The following is a 19,461-nucleotide window of genomic DNA, read 5'->3' as shown; positions in this document are numbered from 1 at the left end:
AGAGGAGAAAATGAGGTTCGAGGAGCTTCCCAGGGACATATGGTGAGGCAACGAGGCCACCAAGGTTTGAGCCAAGGGCTCCTGCCTCCCATATTTACCTCGGTTGCAGGTTTCTCATCAAAGCAGGACATTCTGAGTCAGATCCGGGACAGTCTTGCTGCTGCACTTTCTGCTCCTTGGTCATTCTCCCACTGCCAGCTTTTCCAGGCTAAAGATTCTGTCTGAGGCATGTTCGTCCATCATTTAGTTTTCTGACCTTCGCCACTGCGGCCTTCAGTGTAAGAACAGGGCGTGCTTCAGCGCAGAGAGGCTTGCTAGCGTCCTGCTCTGCAAAGGTTTCCAAGGGAAAACTGTCTGGACTGTGGCTGCTGCTAATAAAAGCTGATGGGTCCTGAGTATCACACCAAGTGCAGAGCGCAGGGGACACAAAGCATTTTTTTTTTTTTTTTTTGTAATGAGAGAAAATACTAAATACCTCCCTACTAGTTTATTCCTACTCCATGATTCTAGAGAGGATGCCATCCCTAAAAGCCTTAAAGGAAAGAACTGCCTGATTTGCCCTAAAGATTAAAAAAAGCCCAAACAAACAAAAAACAAACCAAAAAAATTCTACATTCTAAAAGATAGTAAAATAGTTGAAAATGGGCAAAGGACACCAAAAGGTAAGTAAAGGAGAAAAACAAATCACCAATAAAGATTTTGGAAAGGTATTTGTACCTTGACAAAGAAGTATAAATTTTTATTTTTTAAACCCGGCTGACTGGCAAAGATTAAAGATGGTCCTAGGGACACAGATTAAGTCGGCCTGGTCCCCCACCCTGGAGTTCACTCTGGTTGGGGAAAAAGAACAGAGCTTTAGACTATGGGCTCTGGACCCCCCAAACCCAGACCACCTGGATTCGGACACTGGATCTGTCTCCTATAAGCTAAATGACCTCAGGGCTGTCACCTAATGTCCCCATACTTTTACTTTTTCATCTGTCAAATGGGTGATTACAAGCTACCTCACATTTTAAAACACTTGCTTTTTTTTTTCCCCTAAAGATTATTTATTAGCGGGAAAGAGAGCGTGCACGAGCAGGAAGAGGGCCAGAGGGGGAAGGAGAGGGAGGGGGACAGAATCTCTAGCAGATTCCACACCAAGTGTGGAGCATGACACAGGGCTCAGTCTCATGACCCTGAGATCATGACCTGAGCCAAAAACAAGAGCTGGACACTTAAACCACTGAGCCGCCTAGGGGCCCCTAAAACACCTGCTTTTAAAAAGACCCCTTGGGACACTTAAGTGGGCTCAGCTGGTTAAGCGTTTGCCTTCGGCTCAGGTCATGATCTCAGGGACTGAGCCCTGATTAGGCTCTCAGCTCAGTGGGGAGCCTGTTTGTCCCTCACCCTCTGCCCCTCCACCCCTAGCTCGTGCTGTTTCTCTATCTCTGAAATAAATAAATATTATCTTTAAAAAAGCTCTTTGTAGACATGTCAACAGTAAAGCTGAAACAACTGATGGCATCGCCAAAAGCAGCTCAGGCTGGGCGTCTGAGATGGACCCCCCCCCACTTCCCCAGTGGCCTCCAAAGCCTGTCCCAACACGGCGCCTCCTTCCAAGCCACACTGTCCCTCTGAGAGCCCCACCAAAGCCCCACAGCAGCCCTGCAGTAGGAGGGCTGGCTGCTCATTTTGGGGGGCGGGGGATGTTTGACAGGCCTCTGCCGGACTTTCTGTCACCAGCATTCCCATCAAACGGCCTCTCCTGCACTTCGGACTTGGGAAAGAGCCGGGTCCCTCCCACACCTGCTGCGTGCTCTGCTCCAGCTGTCGGGGACAGACTCCTATTCTCCATCTTGGTCCCTGGGGCTGGGGGCTGAACACAAGAAAAAGTTTTTTCTCTTTCCTGAATGCTATTTCTGGAGGTCCGGCTCCCCTTCCCCAGGACAGAAGAAGCACAAGGCAAAGAGGGAAGCCGCTGCTTGCACCACCATCTCCCAGGCTAGTGCTGGGGGCCCTGCCCCATCCCTTGAGGGTGAAGAGGGCTAGTGAACAGGTAAATGGGTGAGAAGCTCTCTCTGGAGAAGGAAGAAGGAGTACCTGGGGTCAACTGTCTGTGGCAAACACCTACGCAGACCTTTCCTCGGGGTGCTTCATTAGGTACTGGGAGCAGAGAGGAGTGATCAAGACCACTCCTGCCCTTCCACGAGGTTCCTGGCAGTGATGCTCACACACAGTGCAAGGGTCCAGGAGAAGCCCACCTGAGCTGTCTAGCAAAACCCCCAAATCCCAAACTTTTCTCATTTAACCATCATACATGGACTAAAACAAGCCCTACTACAAGCAGGAAGGAATCTGAGAAGTTTGATCTGCATGGGAAAAGCTGAGTACATCTGCCACTAAGGCCTCTCCCTAACACGCAGAAGAGAAAGGACAGGAATGCACAGGAATTCAAGTTGAAATAAGGCTGGCGAGAAGGTCAGCGCGCTCTTGCTGGACATCAGAGCAGCCCCCACCTGCCCTAGGCTTCCACCACCGAGCGCAGCACCTGCCAGGGCTGGCGCTCAGTAAATAGGAGATACATATATCTTCATAGAACAAGATGGAACTTTCTTAGCACTTTTGGTCTTAAACATGTTTGGTTTGAGGATTATTTTGAAGAGAGGCTGAGGCAAATTGTGGCAATTTTATTATTTTTTTCAAAAAAATATGTAGTTCTGAAAAACTTCTGAAGGTTCCTGAGATCAACAAGGAAGAACCTAGCTTCTTTGGACCTTGGAGACTCCCGTTTCAACCTTCTTGCTGGTGAGACCGACATCCAGGAAAGCACTAGGAGAAGGGGTGTGGGGGTGGGGAGAGGCTTACAGTGGCTCTCAGATTCCCAGCCGCACCCGTGCCTTCTGACCCGGCTGCCAAGCTCAGTGAAGTCCCACAAAATCACAGAACCCATCTGGTCTTAGTGTCAGAAGACAGCCATGGACCAGGAGGCTTCCCAGACATCGTCCTTCAAGTCCGTGGACCTGCATATATGACAGTGACCTCAGAATGTGTGAGCTCTGAGCCTGTGGCCCTAAATGAGCTTCCTTTGGAAAATATACGGACGGGCTGAATAGGGCTGGTCCCCCTCAGAAAAGCTGTTTGTGGAGGCCAGTGTCTCAATCTCAAAACATCCTGAAACCTCTGGCTACGTGGCCGAATTCTGGACCCTGTTTGGGCACTGTGACTCCGTGGGAGTTCATCACCAGAGACCACAACGGTCCCCGAGCACTGTCGCTGGAAAGGCAAGCGTGGAGTCAGAGCAGCGGTGGTGTGGGCCAGCCTCAGCCGTCGGGACCCAGGAGAGCAGTGACCTCTCGCCCGGCCTGGGGCGGAGCTGATCCACACTGGCATCCCTCTGCTGCATGCTGGAAGGCACACTCCTGGCACAACAGGACCAGCTTCAAAGATAAACCACTCCAGGAATGCCACACAACTGAACTCAGCCACCCTGATGGCCCAGTGCGGGGTAAATATGATGTGCCTTCTACAAGCCAGGGAAACGGAGGAAACGGAGAGTCTGGAGAGGTAAGAAAGCTTGCCCAGATCACGCTCTGATGCAGTCAGAGCTAAAAGTGGGCTGGGAATCCAGGCACCCTGACCACTTGCCCTGGACTCTTGCCTCTCTATCACATTATTTCTCAAACTTACAGAACTAAAGTCGGTCCCCTCTCACGGCAGGCCTGCGGCTCGCAGCCGGAGCCCTGCTGGAGGCTGTGCCTGCCCGGGGGTACAGCCGGCGGGGAGGGGCAGGCAAGAGTGGTACTCCAAGGCCAGGCCCCGGGGAGATCTGTGACGTGCTCCCACCTGTGTCCCCAGGCCCGTGGAGAGACTGCCTGCAGGCCCTGGAGGACGGCCATGACACCAGCTCCATCTACCTGGTGAAGCCGGAGAACACCAACCGCCTCATGCAGGTGTGGTGCGACCAGAGACACGACCCTGGGGGCTGGACTGTCATCCAGAGGCGCCTGGACGGCTCTGTCAACTTCTTCAGGAACTGGGAGACCTACAAGGTGAGGACCCCGGGCCTGTCTGTGCTGCCCACACGGTGACCAGGCCACCCCCAGAGCCTGACACCCAGTGAGAGAGCCACGTGGAGGGCAGGGGCACGCTGACCCGTCGGGGCCTTGGTGGCCCCACGCAAGAAACACCTGAGGTGAGAAAGACGCTGACAGGGTCATTTTTGCAAAGCCACCAGGGATGGTGGGGAGCTGCGGCCCCTTCCCTGCTTGCCGCTGGCCACTGCTACCAGATACAACCTAGGTGTGCAGACCCCACCAGGCCCGTGGACAAAGTGGGAAAATACTGGTGTGGGGTGGCCCCTCACCCCAGCCTGGGTACGAGGATCATCCAACTCCCAGCTGGGGCTTCCAGGGGAAGACCTGTTCTCATAGCCCAGAAGGTGCAGGTCCCAAGGGCCTGTTGTAGGGAACTGCAGGAATACTCGGGCCCTAATTCCCAGGACGTTGAGCGCTTGTCCTGGCAGTAGGAAAGGCTGCGGGGCTCAGCCATAATCTGCCCCCCTCCTCCACACCGAGGCGGTACTAAGGACGGCAAGAGCTTAGTTCACCAAATGCTACCATGCACCGCGACAAGTCCTCCGTCCGTTACCCGCTTTAGTTTCACACCAAGCCCAGCTCAGAGACACGAGTACGGACCCAGGTTACAGGTGAAAAGGGGAAATAACTCGCTCGGGGCCGCACAGCTACAAGGTGGCAGAGCCGTGAGCCAAGGCCTCTGACACGAAAGCTTACAAACTACCCTGGCCATGACGTCCACATGTGGCTTTGCGTGGCCCCTTCCTGTCCTGGCTGCTCCCAACCTACCTCCTGCCCCACGTGTCTGCGCTTTCTTCTCTCTCTCCTCTGCTTCCTGAGAGGTTCCCGAAGACCCACTCCTTCAGCCCTTTCTCCTCCTGCCCGTATCGTTTTTCTCTGAGGCAGCAGAGCACAGTTGTTAAGACTAGGTTCCTGGTTCAAATCCTGGCTCAGCCACGGGCTCCCCATGACCCTGGGCCTCTGTGGACCCCAGTTCACCCATTCTAGGGAGGATAGTAGTAGTACCCAGCTATGTCGCATGAGGACTAATCGAGTGACCTATGTAAACCTACGTAAGGTCCAAGAACAGAGCCAACACACTGTCCTTGCTCACTCCACACCGGCTACTATTAGCATTCATGAACCCATCTATTTTTAAGACTTTGAGTGCCACCACCTGGCCGATGACTCCTTAGCTACACGTAAAAGCAGCAACAAAACCACCAATTTTCGACCTAGAAAGGGGCCTGGGTGGATGTAGCACACACTTGCACGGCCCGTTCCCGTCCGGGGCATGAGAGCTTCCACGAGACCCTCACACACCGCACACTCCCAGAGAGGGACGCTGTCGCTCAGAGAAGGTAAGGATTGTCCAGGGAACTCATCTAGCTTGCCTACTGTGTGCTGGGCTCTCGGCTTAGCATGCTACGTGCGTTCCTACAACAGCCCCGTAGGGACAGGGACACAGAGTCCCGCGTTCACACAACGGCTGGCACACAGGAGGCACTCTTCCAACAGTCTCGAACGATGCGTGTGTGAGGCTCAGAGAGGCAAAGCGACTCATCAAGGCACAGCCAAGTACAGAAGCGGGGGTTTGAACCCAGGCTCTGGGTTCTTATGCTCTGCCCACCGCTGGCCCCCTCTGTCCCACGCTGAGCACCCAGAAGCGGGGCTCTGCCGGCTGAGGGCACCACAGGCTCCCCACGAACGCTCTCCTCCGTTTTCCGCAGCAAGGGTTTGGCAACATTGACGGCGAGTACTGGCTGGGCCTGGAGAACATCTACTGGCTGACGAACCAAGGCAACTACAAACTGCTGGTGACCATGGAGGACTGGTCTGGCCGCAAAGTCTTTGCGGAATACGCCAGCTTCCGCCTGGAGCCGGAGAGCGAGTATTACAAGCTGCGGCTGGGGCGCTACCACGGCAACGCTGGCGACTCCTTCACTTGGCACAACGGCAAGCAGTTCACCACCCTGGACAGAGACCACGATGTCTACACAGGTAGGACCCAGCACAGGGCAGGGCAGAGAGGTCGGCCAAGCCAGAGCTTCTGACTTGGGGCCTGGGAACAAGGATGTCCCAGGGCCCAGCGGCCCGACCCCGTTCCTACTCCCTAAAGGTCCATGCCTCTGCCCGCGGCCCACAGGTCCCCTTCACGAAAGTCGGGTCAAAGTGGCCTTCACAGAAAGGAAAAGGAAAAAGGTACACATTTGTACAGATGGCATAACTGTGTACAAACGACACATCTGCAGGCCACTCTGGGCCAAGCGCTTGCCTCACTTCTCTGCCTGAGGCATCCGGGGTCCCGACAACACACACCTGGGAGCTAACGCGGGCCCGGCCTCCTACCAGCCCCGTGTCCTCAGACAACGCTGCTCAGTCTCTCTGAGCCTCAGTTCCACAACCGGAAACCAGGATGACACGTACCGTGCAGGGTGGTGGGAAGGTCAGAGAGAATGTACCCCGAGAGCTTTGTCTGGGACTTGGCAAATAGGGCTCAACCCAAGTGGGCAGTAGGGAGCTTTAAGAGGAAACTAGGTAGGAGACCCGAAGTAATTTATTCAGGGTCACATGTCTCAAAGCCACATCTTTACTAAGAAGCTTTTATTAAATAAAAAACAAAACATTGTGAGAGGCACAGAGAGAGTCCAACTCTGAGTCCAGATGTCAGCCGCCCGCACCGTGAAGCCTCTTGAGGCCCCACACCCAGTTTCCTGACGCGAGGGCTTCTGGGCTACCTGGCAAAGCCAGCGAGGCGCTGCCCCTCTCCAAAGAGCCAACCCTACCTCTAGGCCAAGGCTGTCTGTTCTCATGGGCAAACCTGCCCCCTCCATTGAGTCCTGGTCTGCAGGCCACTCCCTCCTCTTTAAGGACTGTCCTAGGAACTACCTGCTCTTGAGACAAGCTCTGCTACCTACGTGTGGAGGAGAGCAAGGGCCTCACTTCAAATGCCCTGGCAGCCATGTCCCAGGAGGCTGTTCTCGCCCCACGGGGGACATCCAGACAGCTCTCTTCTGACTGGCACTGCAGGGGCCCCTGAGGAAGCAGTATGTCTTCTCTGGCCAGGGCTTCCAAGGCTCCCAGGAAGAGCAGGGCAGGAAGATGACCCTCAGAGCTGGCCAGATTCTGGGGGCACAAGGGCTTGTACAGCACTTCTTGAGGGCCATCGTGAGTCACAGAGCAGGGAGAAGACTGCTCTGTGACCCCAACTGTCAGGCCTGTCCAGCGGCACTGTCAGCGGACGGCAAGGAAGTGAGCTCCTTGTCCCTGGGATCATGCAGGGCGAGCTCAGGCTTCCACTCACACGGGAGGCTGGCCATGGTTCACCAAGGGCTCTCTCTGGTCTGCAAATCCAGCACCGCCATTTGGTCCTTGTGGCCTCAACTGATGGCCTAGAGGTGCCTGAGGAAAACTCTGGGAACACCTGGGCTACAGAGGCTCTGGGTGCCCGAGCTGCGTCTCTCCTGAGCTTCTGCCTCTGTCAGCCTGCTGCCGCCTCATGTCTCCCCAAGGCCTCAGCTGGAGTGGGGCCACCAGCTCTGTTAGGCCCCAACCCCCAAGCTTGCTTGGGGCAGCCTTTCCCTGAGTGGGGGGTCCCCTTCCCAGGCCTAATCAGGACACTGGGGAACTCCTCATTTAACTAAGAGCGGCCCAAGCAGCCAATGGCTCCTCTTCCTCTTCCTTCTGGAGAAGGCCGATGCCCCTGCACGCCCGCCTGCACCCTGCCCACACTTTTACTGTTGTTCCGAACTGCTTGTCCTTGGCAGCAAAATCCAGCTTGATGTGACAGTGCCAGAACTTTTATGAAAATATCTTTCTTTTGTGAAATCATAAAAAAAACATTTGGCTGGACTGCAGGCTAGGAGGTTGAGGAGCATTTCAACTTAAACACTTCCTTTGTCATTCTATAAAAACTCTTGATCCAACAGCTGCAACTCTTAAATTCCTAAGAACCCAGTGGCCTCTCCCCTGCCCCCCCCCGCCGATCATTCGGCTTCCTATTCAACCCCCCACCCCAGGTGCTTCCCGCACACAAGCCCTGGGCTGACTGAGTGACAGCGCGCCCTCGTTCCATCCCCATGCGGTCCTGTGCGGGAGGCACCAAGCTTAGGACAGTTCAGTGGCTCTGTGAGGCACTGGTCACATGGCCGAGCCTCGGAGGTCAGAGCAAACCTGAAGCCCAGGCCGCCTCTCAAGCATTCCTGTTCCAATCGCTCCCCCTACCAGAGCGGGCGCCATGAAAATCCCCAAGCAAACGGTGGATTCGGGTAAAACTGCCTCCTCCCTTGTCTCCTGCAGGAAACTGTGCCCACTACCAGAAGGGAGGCTGGTGGTATAATGCCTGTGCCCACTCCAACCTCAACGGGGTCTGGTACCGCGGGGGCCATTACCGGAGCCGCTACCAGGACGGAGTCTATTGGGCTGAGTTCCGAGGAGGCTCCTACTCGCTCAAGAAAGTGGTGATGATGATCCGGCCTAACCCCAACACCTTCCACTAAGCCAGCTCCCCTCCTGACCTCTCGTGGCCATCCAGGAGCCTGCCCCAGCCGTGCCGGCCCCAGCACCAGGAGCAACTCCCCATCAGTTCACCAGGGGGCTGGGAGGATGGGGCCCTGGATTCTGTTTCCCCAAGTCGCTGCGGCAGATAATGGAATGGAATCGACATAGTATTCTCTGTCCCTACTGCTTTTCTTCCTACCAGAGATCCACTCAGGTTTCCACACAGCACAGGACTACAGACAAATCCTTCTTTAAGGAAATCAAATCCCAGTAACAAAAGCACAACTGCACAATACCTTCATAACACACACGTGTGAGCCGACCTTAGGAACGTGTGTGTGCACCACATATACGTGCACTTGGAGATCTGCCTAGACACACACACAGCTTTGGTTACGAACCTAAACACACATACGTTCAAGTCTCAGATGTTGAAGTTGTTACAACAGCTTTGCTCTTAGGATGAATGCGTTACATTCACATCATGCTCCGTGAGTCTAAGAGCCAATCACAGATGGTGTAGCTCCAATTCAAAGAACAATCCCTGGTGTCCAAGTGCTGGGGTTCTTCCAGGAGTGTCCACCTGCTTATTCGCTCATGTGGGGACTCCCTCCTTCCTCACTGAAGAACCGCTTTGGGCACCTGATCAAATTTCAAAACCCCCCTCCCTCTCCATTTCTAGACTTCCTCACATTCTCAGGACTTTTCCACCATCCATCCATCCATCCATCCACCTTCTCCTTCATCCAACACCATTCAGGAAGTACCTTCCGTGTGTCGGTCTTGGCCACTCAGTGCGGTTCGAGCCACCCTCTCTGCTCTTCTGTACCCCTTGCGACCCACCCCTTACCGGTTTGTCATATCATCCTTTCTTTCCAGGCAAGATTCCTTAGCCTCTGAGTAATAAACGGTTTTGGGCTCCAGGTTTCTGGTCAGGAAAGGGAAGGCCAGGCCCAAAAGCTAACTCCCGGCCACGTAGATGATGTATTCACAGTTTTATATGTTCCATTCACACTTTAGCCTCCATGTCATTTTAACCGTCACAGAAATAATAACCTACCTTGCCCAGGAGATACTCAACTGAAGAGAAGTCATCACCCGATCGTTGGGGCCCCCGAATGGCTACAGACCAAAGGTCCCGTGCTCTCAGGCTGACTACAGTCTGCATCTCGTCCCCAAACGACACTTCTCTGGAGAACAGGTGCCACAAAAATGACAACTGGCCACTTCTCACAAGCTCCTGAACCACCAGGAGCCCCTGGAGCCCGTGGCTGGTGCATTGCAGCGTGGTGGCTCTCAGAGTCCTGTTGGCCACGAAGTGTCAGACTCAGTACTGCCAGGACTCTTGCCAAGCAGGGAGCAAGAGATGAGTCCAGAAGGTGAGCCTGCCCCGGTGGGCGCGTGAATGGGGGTGTGCGAGATGTCGGAACGTTTGGTACTGTCATGTCTGGGTGTGTGCCTATTACCTCAGCGCTCTCACGAAGTGTACCATGTAGCATGTTTTGTGTATATAAAAGGGAGGGTTTTTTTTTTAATATATTCCCAGATTATCCTTGTAATGACACAAATCTGCAATAAAAGCCATCAGTGCTATTTGGATGTATTTACACTGTGTGTTACTGTCCTGGGACCCCCTCTATCAGAGCTAGATTCAGCATCAGGGACATCCACCAAAATCATTTAAATCATACTCTCCCTACCTTTGGTTTCCACCTACACCATCAGGAGTCCCAAAACAGCACCCTGAAGTTCTCTGGGGCTCCACCTCCTCACATCCAGCCATGCCCTAGATGTCGTCACTGAACATCCTCGAAGCACCTCCTTGACAGTGAACCAACCCCTGAAACATCTTCCCCAGGTCTGGTCTTCTTTTACCAAAAGGCACCGTTTAGCAATTGCCCAGGTCAAAAACAAGGACTTCTCTCCCTGCCTTGCCAAGGCCAATCCACCCATCCAACCACGGAAGCCCTCTTCTCTGCCATTGTGCCTCTTCTCCCCTCAACTACTACAACAGGCTGCCCACCGGCCCAGGAGCCCTGTGCCTCTGTCTCCCTCATTCCAATGCGGCTTCCACACCAGCTACCAGAAAAACAAATCTGTGGGCTGGGAAGTCATCTCTAGGCATAGCAGGAAAACCCCAAAACCAAAAAGGAAAAGACTAAGGGATATGACCAAAGAAAACCCCAAATTTTCTGCCCTCTAAAAAATAAAACACGACTGAGATTGAAGGCAAACCCGAAGGGGCATGTGCACCCAAATGTTTATAGCAGCGATGTCCACAGTATCCAAACTATGGAAAGAGCCTAGACATCCATCAACAGATAAATGGAATATAATGGAATATGATGCAGCCATCAAAGACCCCAAAATCTTCCATTTACAACAATGTGGATAGAACTAGAGGGTATTATGGTAAGCGAAATAAGTCAATCAGAGAAAGACAATTATCGTATGATCTCACTGATAAGAGGAATTTGAGAAAGAAGACAGAGGATCATAGGGAAAGGGAGGGAAAAATGAAACACGATGAAACCAGAGAGGGAGACAAACCATAAGAGACTCTTAATCTCAGGAAACAAACTGAGGGTTGCTGGAGGGTGAGGCAGGGGCAGGGATAGGGTGGCTGGTTATGGACATTGGGGAGGGCATGTGCTATGGTGAGTGCTGTGAAAGTGTAAGACTGATGATTCACAGACCTGTACCCCCGAAGTAAATAATACATTACATGTTAAGAAAAAAAGAAAAATACAGGTTTAATATTCCTGCCATACCACGTACTCTCTCAAATTAGGAAAAAAGATACAAACGCTGTGATAGAAAACTTTCAAACACATCAGAGTATAAAAGGCCAGTAAACGAGACGCCAATCTCAGTAATAACCAGAGAGGGACATTAAATCAACCACAAACCATCACATGGTGCCTATCAGATGGGAAAGGTGAAAGAACCTCCATGTTGACAAGCGAATGGAGAAATACGTTCTCTGCGTGCGCAAGCACAAGTTGATTCAGTCTATTTAAAGAGCAACTTGGCAATGTGGGCACCAAATATGGACATTTGTGTGCAGCAAAATTTAAAAAACCTTATACCTTTGGACCCAGCAATCCCTCTTTTCAGTGGTCAAGAAATACTGCCACACGAGAGCTGTTTTCAGGAGAGATGCAGCTGGGGAGAGATGGATGTTTACTACAGCCTACTATGTGCTTGGACTTGGACTTCGTGTTTTCTTATGTAACCCACAGGCAGCCCTGTGAAGAAGGGACTGTTGTCACTTCACAGGAGAGGACAAAAGGAGGCTCACAGTCAGACTGCTGGTAAGAATGCTCTAGTACTGGGGGGCCCATGTGGCTCGGTCGTTAAGTGTCTGCCTTCGCCTTGAGTCATGATCCCAGGGTCCTGGGATCGAGCGGAGCCCTGTGTTGTGCTCCCTGCACAGTGGGAAGCCTGCTTCTTCCTCTCCCACTCCCCCTGCTTGTGTTCTCTCTCTCACTTCCTCTCTGTCAAATAAATAAATAAAAATCTTTAAAAAATAATAAATCCGAATGCTCTAGCAGCAGTTAATCAGGAAGGTGCTAGGTATCGGCACTAAGTAAGAGTTCGTAACTGCCTTCTCCCAAACCTCTAGCCAGTTGTTGTTGGGGTCATCAGCTGTTGCACGCTCTTTGGTGAGACTATCTTGACCTGGGCCCACACCACAGCCAGGCCTCCTCACACACCTCAAGTGCAATGTCCAGGACACAAGGATTGATGGTAAAGGAAAACAGGGTTTATCCGGCCTTACTGGTCACAGTCTTAGATCCAAAACCCAAAGCAGAGTTCTGGAAAGCCATGTTGGACAATGCAGAGTAATCCCTTTTCTAAACTAGTTGGGACCCAAACAAAAGCAGGCCATGCTACCAGCTGTTTCTCCCAATCCCCACCCCAAAACCCAACCCTGTTAAAGCACACGCCGGCTATATGGAAGGAGAGTAAAAAATAAACCCATCAGACATGTGGAACTAATTCTCCTTGGTGTGAAATGGGGGTATGACCAGCAGCATCCAAGAAGAGAATGGTGGGGGCCCAAGTGCCAGACGCCTTAGTGCCTGGTGTGTGGCTCCACCAGCCAACAAACACAGAAGTCTACCCAGCTCAGACCAACATGCCTCCCTTCTCTCCCATTCCAGCCAGTGGCCCTTTAAGGCCTGCAGTCGCAGGAGCCCTACTGTCGCAAAGGCCTCCATGGTGAATGTACCCACAGACCACAAGGAAGTCGGCAAAACCCAGACTTTCTCCTACCCCAGCCAAGCCCCCACATTCCAGTTTGGGCCAGTACCTGGGTCACTGGGGGCCAATGACCTGGCCTTATGAAGAGAACATACCCTTGTGGGGCAGGCAAGGGTATGGTCTCCTGGGAAGCGGAGGGCAGCAGGGGGCATGGCAGGGTAGAGGCGGTACAGGAGGCCCAGGTGCCCAGAAAGGAGCTGTAAGTGGTGTGTGGATGTGAAGTATCCCCCATCACGGCAGCTGAGTCCAAGGTGCCCAGAAGGGAAACTGTCCCCCTGCCGCTGCCGCCAGCGAGCATGGGTGCCTGAGCACCTGGCACACCTACCATATCGGCCACGTGGGATGGGCCTTGACCCCTCCCTCTTCCTTCTCCCCTGGTCCAACCCCAAGGCTCACAAACCTCGGCGGGCAAGCGGGAGGCAAGAGGGGTGCAGGATCTGGTGACAGCACTGAATGGGAGCCCGCCCCCACCCCAGGTCTCTGAGCCCGGTTGGGCTCTCCAAGCCCAGACCTCTGATGGCTACACTGGACTGTCTGCGGTGGCCGCGCGGTTAGAACAGACGTGGCTTTTTCATGCCTGACAGCAGAAAGATGAAGGGGCTTGCTAGGTTTTCAGCACCGTCTGGGGAAAGAGCTAGTGCACAGGGTAGGCTGGAAAGGACACTGGGGAGAAAAGTAAGTTGGTTTCTTCTTCCACCTGACTGAGTCCAGCTCATTTAATAAGCTTGTTACATAAGGACACGGGGTATCTCCCGGAGTCCATGAGCAGGGACGCAGCTGGGCCTCACGAGGGCCAGAAACCAGAAACTGCCTGGAAAGCCGTCAGGAGGCAAGGCAGCAGCTTTCCCATCTTCTCCCCCTTCTTTTCCTTTTCCCTTGCTTGCAGGTCTCTGTTTCTCATTGTGCATCCATCTGCTTTTCCCAGCAAGGAATCCCTGAGCTCACATGTCCTCCTGGTCTGAGTGCCAGCAGAGACTTACAAGCACCCTCCCTTCCAGTGCTCACTCCCGGCCAGAGTCTCCGACGGGCCGCTCAGGCTGGGTGTCCACCTCAATCCTATCAGCTCCGGCTAGGATGAGTGCTGCTGCTGGAGTTCAGTGCTGCGGGGGACAGGCAGGGGTGGCTCCCAGGGTCCTAGAGAAAGGGGGTTTCAGCCTAGATCTATAACCAAGAAGGCATCTACTTTAGCTGCTGTCCACCTCCTTCCTCTCTGCGGACCGCACTTTGCTGGCTGGTGGCGTCTGTCCCACTACCCATGAGATGGTGTCTGCTCTTTAGCACCTCCTCCTGCCTGCTCCTGCTCTGCCCCACAAAGCACATCCAACCCTGCCAGGCCCTGCTGGGTCATTCACTGGGACACCCAGCTAGGCCCGGATGGGCTCTTCCTGTCCTTCTGGATTCGCTGAGTTTCTCATTAGTCTCCGTGGATACAGGAGGCCACAAGGTCCCCACTGCTGGAGTCCTCCTGGCAGTATTTTGCTCTAGATTAGACTCATGCCATCTACCATCCACAGGGGGCTCTGTGTGCCAGGCACCATGCGTGTCTCTTTAAATCTCATAACGACCTATGAGGTGGGTGTCCTAATTATATTTCCTCTGACAGAACAGAAATCAAGGCTCGGAGATGTAAGTGACTTGCCCGAGAACACAGCCTGAGCCGCTCGGGATTTGCACTCCTGCTTCTGCAGCATTAAATCACTGCTTGTGAGTAGTGGGCAGAATGAAACAACTAAGGGCCCTCTCTCACCCTGTGACCACCCCCTACACATCTGAGAAGCGTGGTGGCGGCCCGCCCAGAGCAGCAGTTTTGTGAGTGAGCCCAGCACCCCGTGTGTGCAGAAGGAGCTGGAGGGACAGTAGGTCCCCAGATGTCAGGAAGCCAGTCCAGGGCTATCTACCAGGGTTTTGCCAGGGCTAAAGGTTGGGCCTGGCCCGTCTTACTTCCACTTATCCTCCAACTGACTGACTCAGCCCCATACTTTGGCCATCCCAGTGCTCCCTCATGTGCCAGTACTGGCTGGCCCGAGCCCTGGGCCACATCATCCGGTAAGCTGGCTCCCTGTCTGCCATCTCCATGCCTTCAGGCCCGGGGCTTCCTCACCTTGTCTCAGGTCCAGAGGCAAGCCTGACCCAGCCCGCATCTGGAAGTCTGCCACTTGAGGACAAAATGCCTTGGTACCAACCATCACCAAGACTTTTGAGTATCTCTGTCCCGCCTGACATGCGGAAGCCTGGGGCAGCCCCGCCACACATGGCAACCCGGACACAGATAATCCCCGTCCTCTGTGTGGCCATTCCAAAGCACTTCCACATGTGGCAATTCCTTTCCTCGTCCTCAGTGTTCCAGAAATTCTCGGCAGGCGAGGAAAGGCACACCAGTGAAGATGTTCTCCATCGCACTTCCCGTCGCAGGGAGAGCACAGAAGGCACCCGCCCGCTCGTCCGTCGGCACACGGATGCACGAGCCAGCACGCAATCAGTCCCAGCTCAGCCAACCACCCATGCACCTGCATGGGTGCCACGGAGCCACCGGACAGAAGGAAGAAGTTCTGTATGTGCAGCCACCAAACAACATTTGTGACTCTTTGCATGGAACAAAATATAAGGTACAAAACAAAAATGAATAAAATGTCCCCATTTTGGTTAAAAAGTGAAATATTATTTGCATCCTTCCCCTGCCCCGCACACACACACACATGCACGTATGTTAGTGTATGGGGATTAAAATGTCTGGGAGGATACACTCCGATCGTTAATTGTGGTTGCTTTGGGGAAGTAGGTGAGGAAGAAGGGGTTTCTGCTTCTTACTTCACAGACTTCTTTTTAGTTACTTTTATCATCTCAGAAGTTTCTAAGGGAATGAGTGGCACTGAAGGCCCCTCCCCAGCACAGCTCTCTGGGTGGCCACACAGAACAGCTGTCTTCCAGTTTCCTGAGCAGGCATTCCTGGACCTCTGAAGGTCTGCACACATTACCCTCTAAAGCCCAACATACACCTGAGTAGGGAACTAAAGCCTTTCATGGGGTAACTTTCCAGGCCCTTTTCAGGCACCCTTCTTCCTTACAGAACTGCAAGAATTCATTACCTCTCAAAGTGGCAACCACCCCTGGTCCTATAGAATTTCATCCCCTCAACATTAGCTTCTGAGACAGACCTAGAATTTCCTGCTGCCCTAAAGATTACTCTTATGGTCTTTCATGTGCTCAGTTTTACAGCTGGGGTAACTAAATAGTAAGTGTGGGGTAGTGATCAAGGTTGTGAGGTGTGTTAGTTACCCACTGCTATGTGACAGATTACCCCCAAACTTAGTAGCTTCCTCATGTCTTACTTTACAGGTTCCCTGGGTCAGGGAGGAGGGGACACGTCAGCTGGGCGCCTCGCTCAAGGAGTCTCAGTTTTCAGTGAAGCCATGGGCTGAGGCTGTGGTCTCATCCGAAAGCTCCACCGAGGGGGACTCTGTTACCAAACTCACTCACCTGGTGGCTGACAGGGCTCAAACCCTTGACGGGGGCACTGATGAGCACGGGGCAGCTGGATTCCCCCAGAATCCAAGGGATAGGAAGAGATCCAAGAGACAGACAGCAAGAGCAAGCCCCTCACACTGAAGGCACGGTCTTTTGGTAATCTGATCTCAGATATCCCTGAGGACATAATGGATGTCTCATTATTTCTGTCACATTCTGTTTGTTAGGAACAAGTCAGTATGTTCTGCCCATGTTCAAGGGGAAGGGATTACACAAGGACAGGAACACTGGGGGTCAGGGAGAACTGGGGCCATCTTACAAGCTATCGACCACTCAGAATCTTTCAGGTTCTCTGTGTCAGTTGTCTTAACTCTCCCTTCAAACCAGCAAGGAGATGTACAAGGCACCAGGTTAGTCCTGAGGACAGAGAAACTCACTAGCCCTTCCTCCACCACCAACATCTGTCTTGCTTAGGGCTTGCTGACCTGGGGGAGGTGATCCTCAGTCCCCCATCTCAAGCCTCCACTCCACACAGGACTGTCTCCAGAGCCGCTCCTTCTCAGTCCACTGTCTAGGTTTCCCCAGAGCTTGAAGGTCTTTTACAGGGACATGCAGCATATTCTTGAGGTTTCTGGCTGGGCACTGGGTCAGAATGGGCTGGGCACTGGTCTCACCACTAGGAAGTGGCACCGCAAAGTGGTGAGACCTTTAACATGAGTCCCATTTGGCCTCTGCAGCTGTGAAATAAGTAAAAAACAGTGCCTCCCTCAGAGCATCAGGAGGATTAAATGAGATTAATTCTCATAAAATGCTCAGTGCAGTGCCAGTCACATGGGAGAGAATAACCAAGGAGTTGTCATTATTACTATCATGAGCTTCTGGTTGGAAATCCGGAGACAAAAGGTCAAAGCAAAGCAGTCATCCTGATGAGGACATGGATTCCTGCTGTGAAAACACTTTCTCTTGCACAAAGTGGGCTGTGCTCTCACCTCCTTTTGGGGACCAGATACAACTTCTTGATGCAGAGAAATACAGATTACAAGTCCCCCCTATGCCCCGGAAGGGGCACAGGTGACAAGGTGCTCTGGGCAGCAGAGCAAACGTCTCCCCAACATGCTTTCCTCCTGCACTATTTCTCTCCATGGAGACAGAGGCACTAGATGGACGATGTGTGAGTTAAGGCTGGGTGGAGCCCCAGCCAGAGCACGAGACGCTGAGTTGCACTTGCTATCCGCCTGGCATATGACACTGGCTAAGTCATAAATCAAATTGTGGCTTTTCTCACTCACAAAATAGGGGTTTTAATAAGATCCACTGGCTTTTTGTAAAAATGGAACATGACTGTGAAGTTCCAGGGGAATATGAATTTTAAGGTAACATATCTTCAGACTGCAAAAGTAAAGGCAAAATTCTCTTCTAGAAGGGAGAGATTTAAGACAACATGCAGCTGTCCACTCTACAAAATAATGGGAAAGGTTTCCTTCATTTGGGATGCTAGTTGTCTTTGCAATTCTTCTATTGACTCAGAAGCATGTCTGATATGAATCAGAGGCCAGCTCTTCCCTGCCTGCTGGGCCTCACAGAGGATGGATGTCTCCGTATGAGGACACGGAAGCGTGATCGAGGCCTCTCCTTGGCTAGAAAAGGGAGGGCAACAAGGTTGGCACTGAAGCATGTGGCCATCAGGCAAAGAGGAGAAAGGGCATGGCCCAGGAGCTCTAGGAGCAGGCGTTCTAGAAAGCAAGCTTAAGCTTTTCTCTGTGGCACTGACAACCCCTGGTCCATCCCAAACTGTGCTTCCCTAGGGGAGGAAGGAGGAGCCTGGCTCCACATGGGTCCAGCCGCAAGGACAGGGCAGGAAAGGCAGAGATGCTGGAGGGAGGGATCAGAGGTTTGGATCCAGGCAGCCCGCTGAGGCACCATGCAACCACCAGGATGATCTGTGGAACAAATGAGTATTCCTTGGGGATCCTTAGACACACATGGAGGGGAGAACTGAAAACAAAAAAGTCTGGATTTCCTGCATGTGGAATGGAAAGTTTTCAGCTGGGCATTAAAGGAAAGGATTACCCTTAATGCTGGCGAACCTGGGGACAGCTGGATAACGATGTAGTCACCCTCAAACTGGGAGCCCGTGGCCTTGGTCCTGGGGTGCTGGTGGCCACACTGATCCATGTTCTGGGAAGCAGAGGTGTTGCTGGCATCAGCGCCCCCCCGCCCCAGTGCCACCTGCCTTCTGCGGGTAGCGGGAGAGAGCACCGTGCTTGCCCTCCGTCTCCACTGTAAGGAGGCCACAGCTCAGTGGATTTTTTGAGCTCATGTGGATTCTCAAAGTCAAAGCACAGGGAAATGCCATTTGTCTCCATCGGGTGTAAGGGATGTGCTCACTGACAACTGTTTCATGTCTTTCCAAGGCTCTGCTCTAAAATGAACCGTTTCTGGGGGCGCCTGGGCAGCTCAGTCAGTGAAGCGTCGGGCTTTTAATTCTGGCTCAAGTCACAGTCTCAGGGTCCTGGGATGGAGCCTCACGTCAGGCTCCATGCTCAGCACAGAGTCTGCTTAAGATCCTCTCCCTCTGCCCCTCCTCCCCCTCCTCGCACACGTACACACTCTCTCTCTCTCTCAAAAATAAAATAATAAAATGAAACGAAATGAAATAATCTGAACTGTGTTTCAAAGGCTTTCTTTCCCTCTCCTTCTAGCCATTCTGAAGTACAGTGATGAAGCATGGGCTCCTACACGGTCCCCTACCTGGGCTTCCCTCCTCCAGTCTGACCTCCTCAAAGGTACTCACATGCTGCAGGCCAGGTGGCGTGTGTTAAATGCAAGTCCTCTCTTGGCCATGCCCCTGCTTTGAGCCCTCCATGGTTTCCCACTGCTCTTAGGGGGATTCGGGGCCTAAACTCCCCACTCACAGTGTCTGGGCCCCAGGCGATCTCACCCCCTGCCTTCCACTCCCGCGGCTTCTCACAATACCCTCCCCCTCATTCCCTACTCTCCAGCCAGTTTTTCCAACAAACATGTTTTTCCCCACGCGGGGCTCTTGCACAAGCTGTTGTCTCTGTCTGGCTGCTCACCTCCCACCTCCTCACCCGGCTTATTCATCCTTCAGGGCTTTGCTCCAGAAAACCCTCCCTGGTCCCCCAGACTGGGTCAGGGCCCCTTTATCTGCTCC

The 19,461-nt window shown here is 53.0% G+C and overlaps 2 protein-coding genes and 1 long non-coding RNA gene across 10 annotated transcripts in view; 2 read left to right on the top strand and 1 right to left on the bottom strand.

Moving 5' to 3' along the window:
- Positions 1–10,158, top strand: part of ANGPTL2 (angiopoietin like 2) — a 33,830-nt gene extending 23,672 nt beyond the window's left edge. The window contains exons 3-5 of the mRNA XM_004757281.3: positions 3,838–4,031; positions 5,786–6,056; positions 8,355–10,158. Of these exons, the coding sequence (XP_004757338.1) occupies positions 3,838–4,031; positions 5,786–6,056; positions 8,355–8,554 (665 nt within the window). The 3' untranslated portion in view covers positions 8,555–10,158. The remainder of the gene's footprint in view (positions 1–3,837; positions 4,032–5,785; positions 6,057–8,354) is intronic.
- Positions 1–19,461, bottom strand: part of RALGPS1 (Ral GEF with PH domain and SH3 binding motif 1) — a 270,593-nt gene that overhangs the window by 122,541 nt on the left and 128,591 nt on the right. The window lies entirely within an intron of this gene.
- LOC123392784 lies at positions 11,205–15,459 on the top strand. Its single transcript, XR_006607437.1, has 3 exons — positions 11,205–11,869; positions 14,425–14,525; positions 15,161–15,459. It is a non-coding gene; the product is annotated as an uncharacterized LOC123392784 (long non-coding RNA).

The sequence above is a fragment of the Mustela putorius genome, unplaced genomic scaffold, assembly GCF_011764305.1.
Source record: "Mustela putorius furo isolate JIRA1106 unplaced genomic scaffold, ASM1176430v1.1 tig00000596_pilon_pilon_pilon, whole genome shotgun sequence".
NCBI lineage: Eukaryota > Metazoa > Chordata > Mammalia > Carnivora > Mustelidae > Mustela > Mustela putorius.
This window is presented reverse-complemented; position numbering and strand designations above follow the sequence as displayed.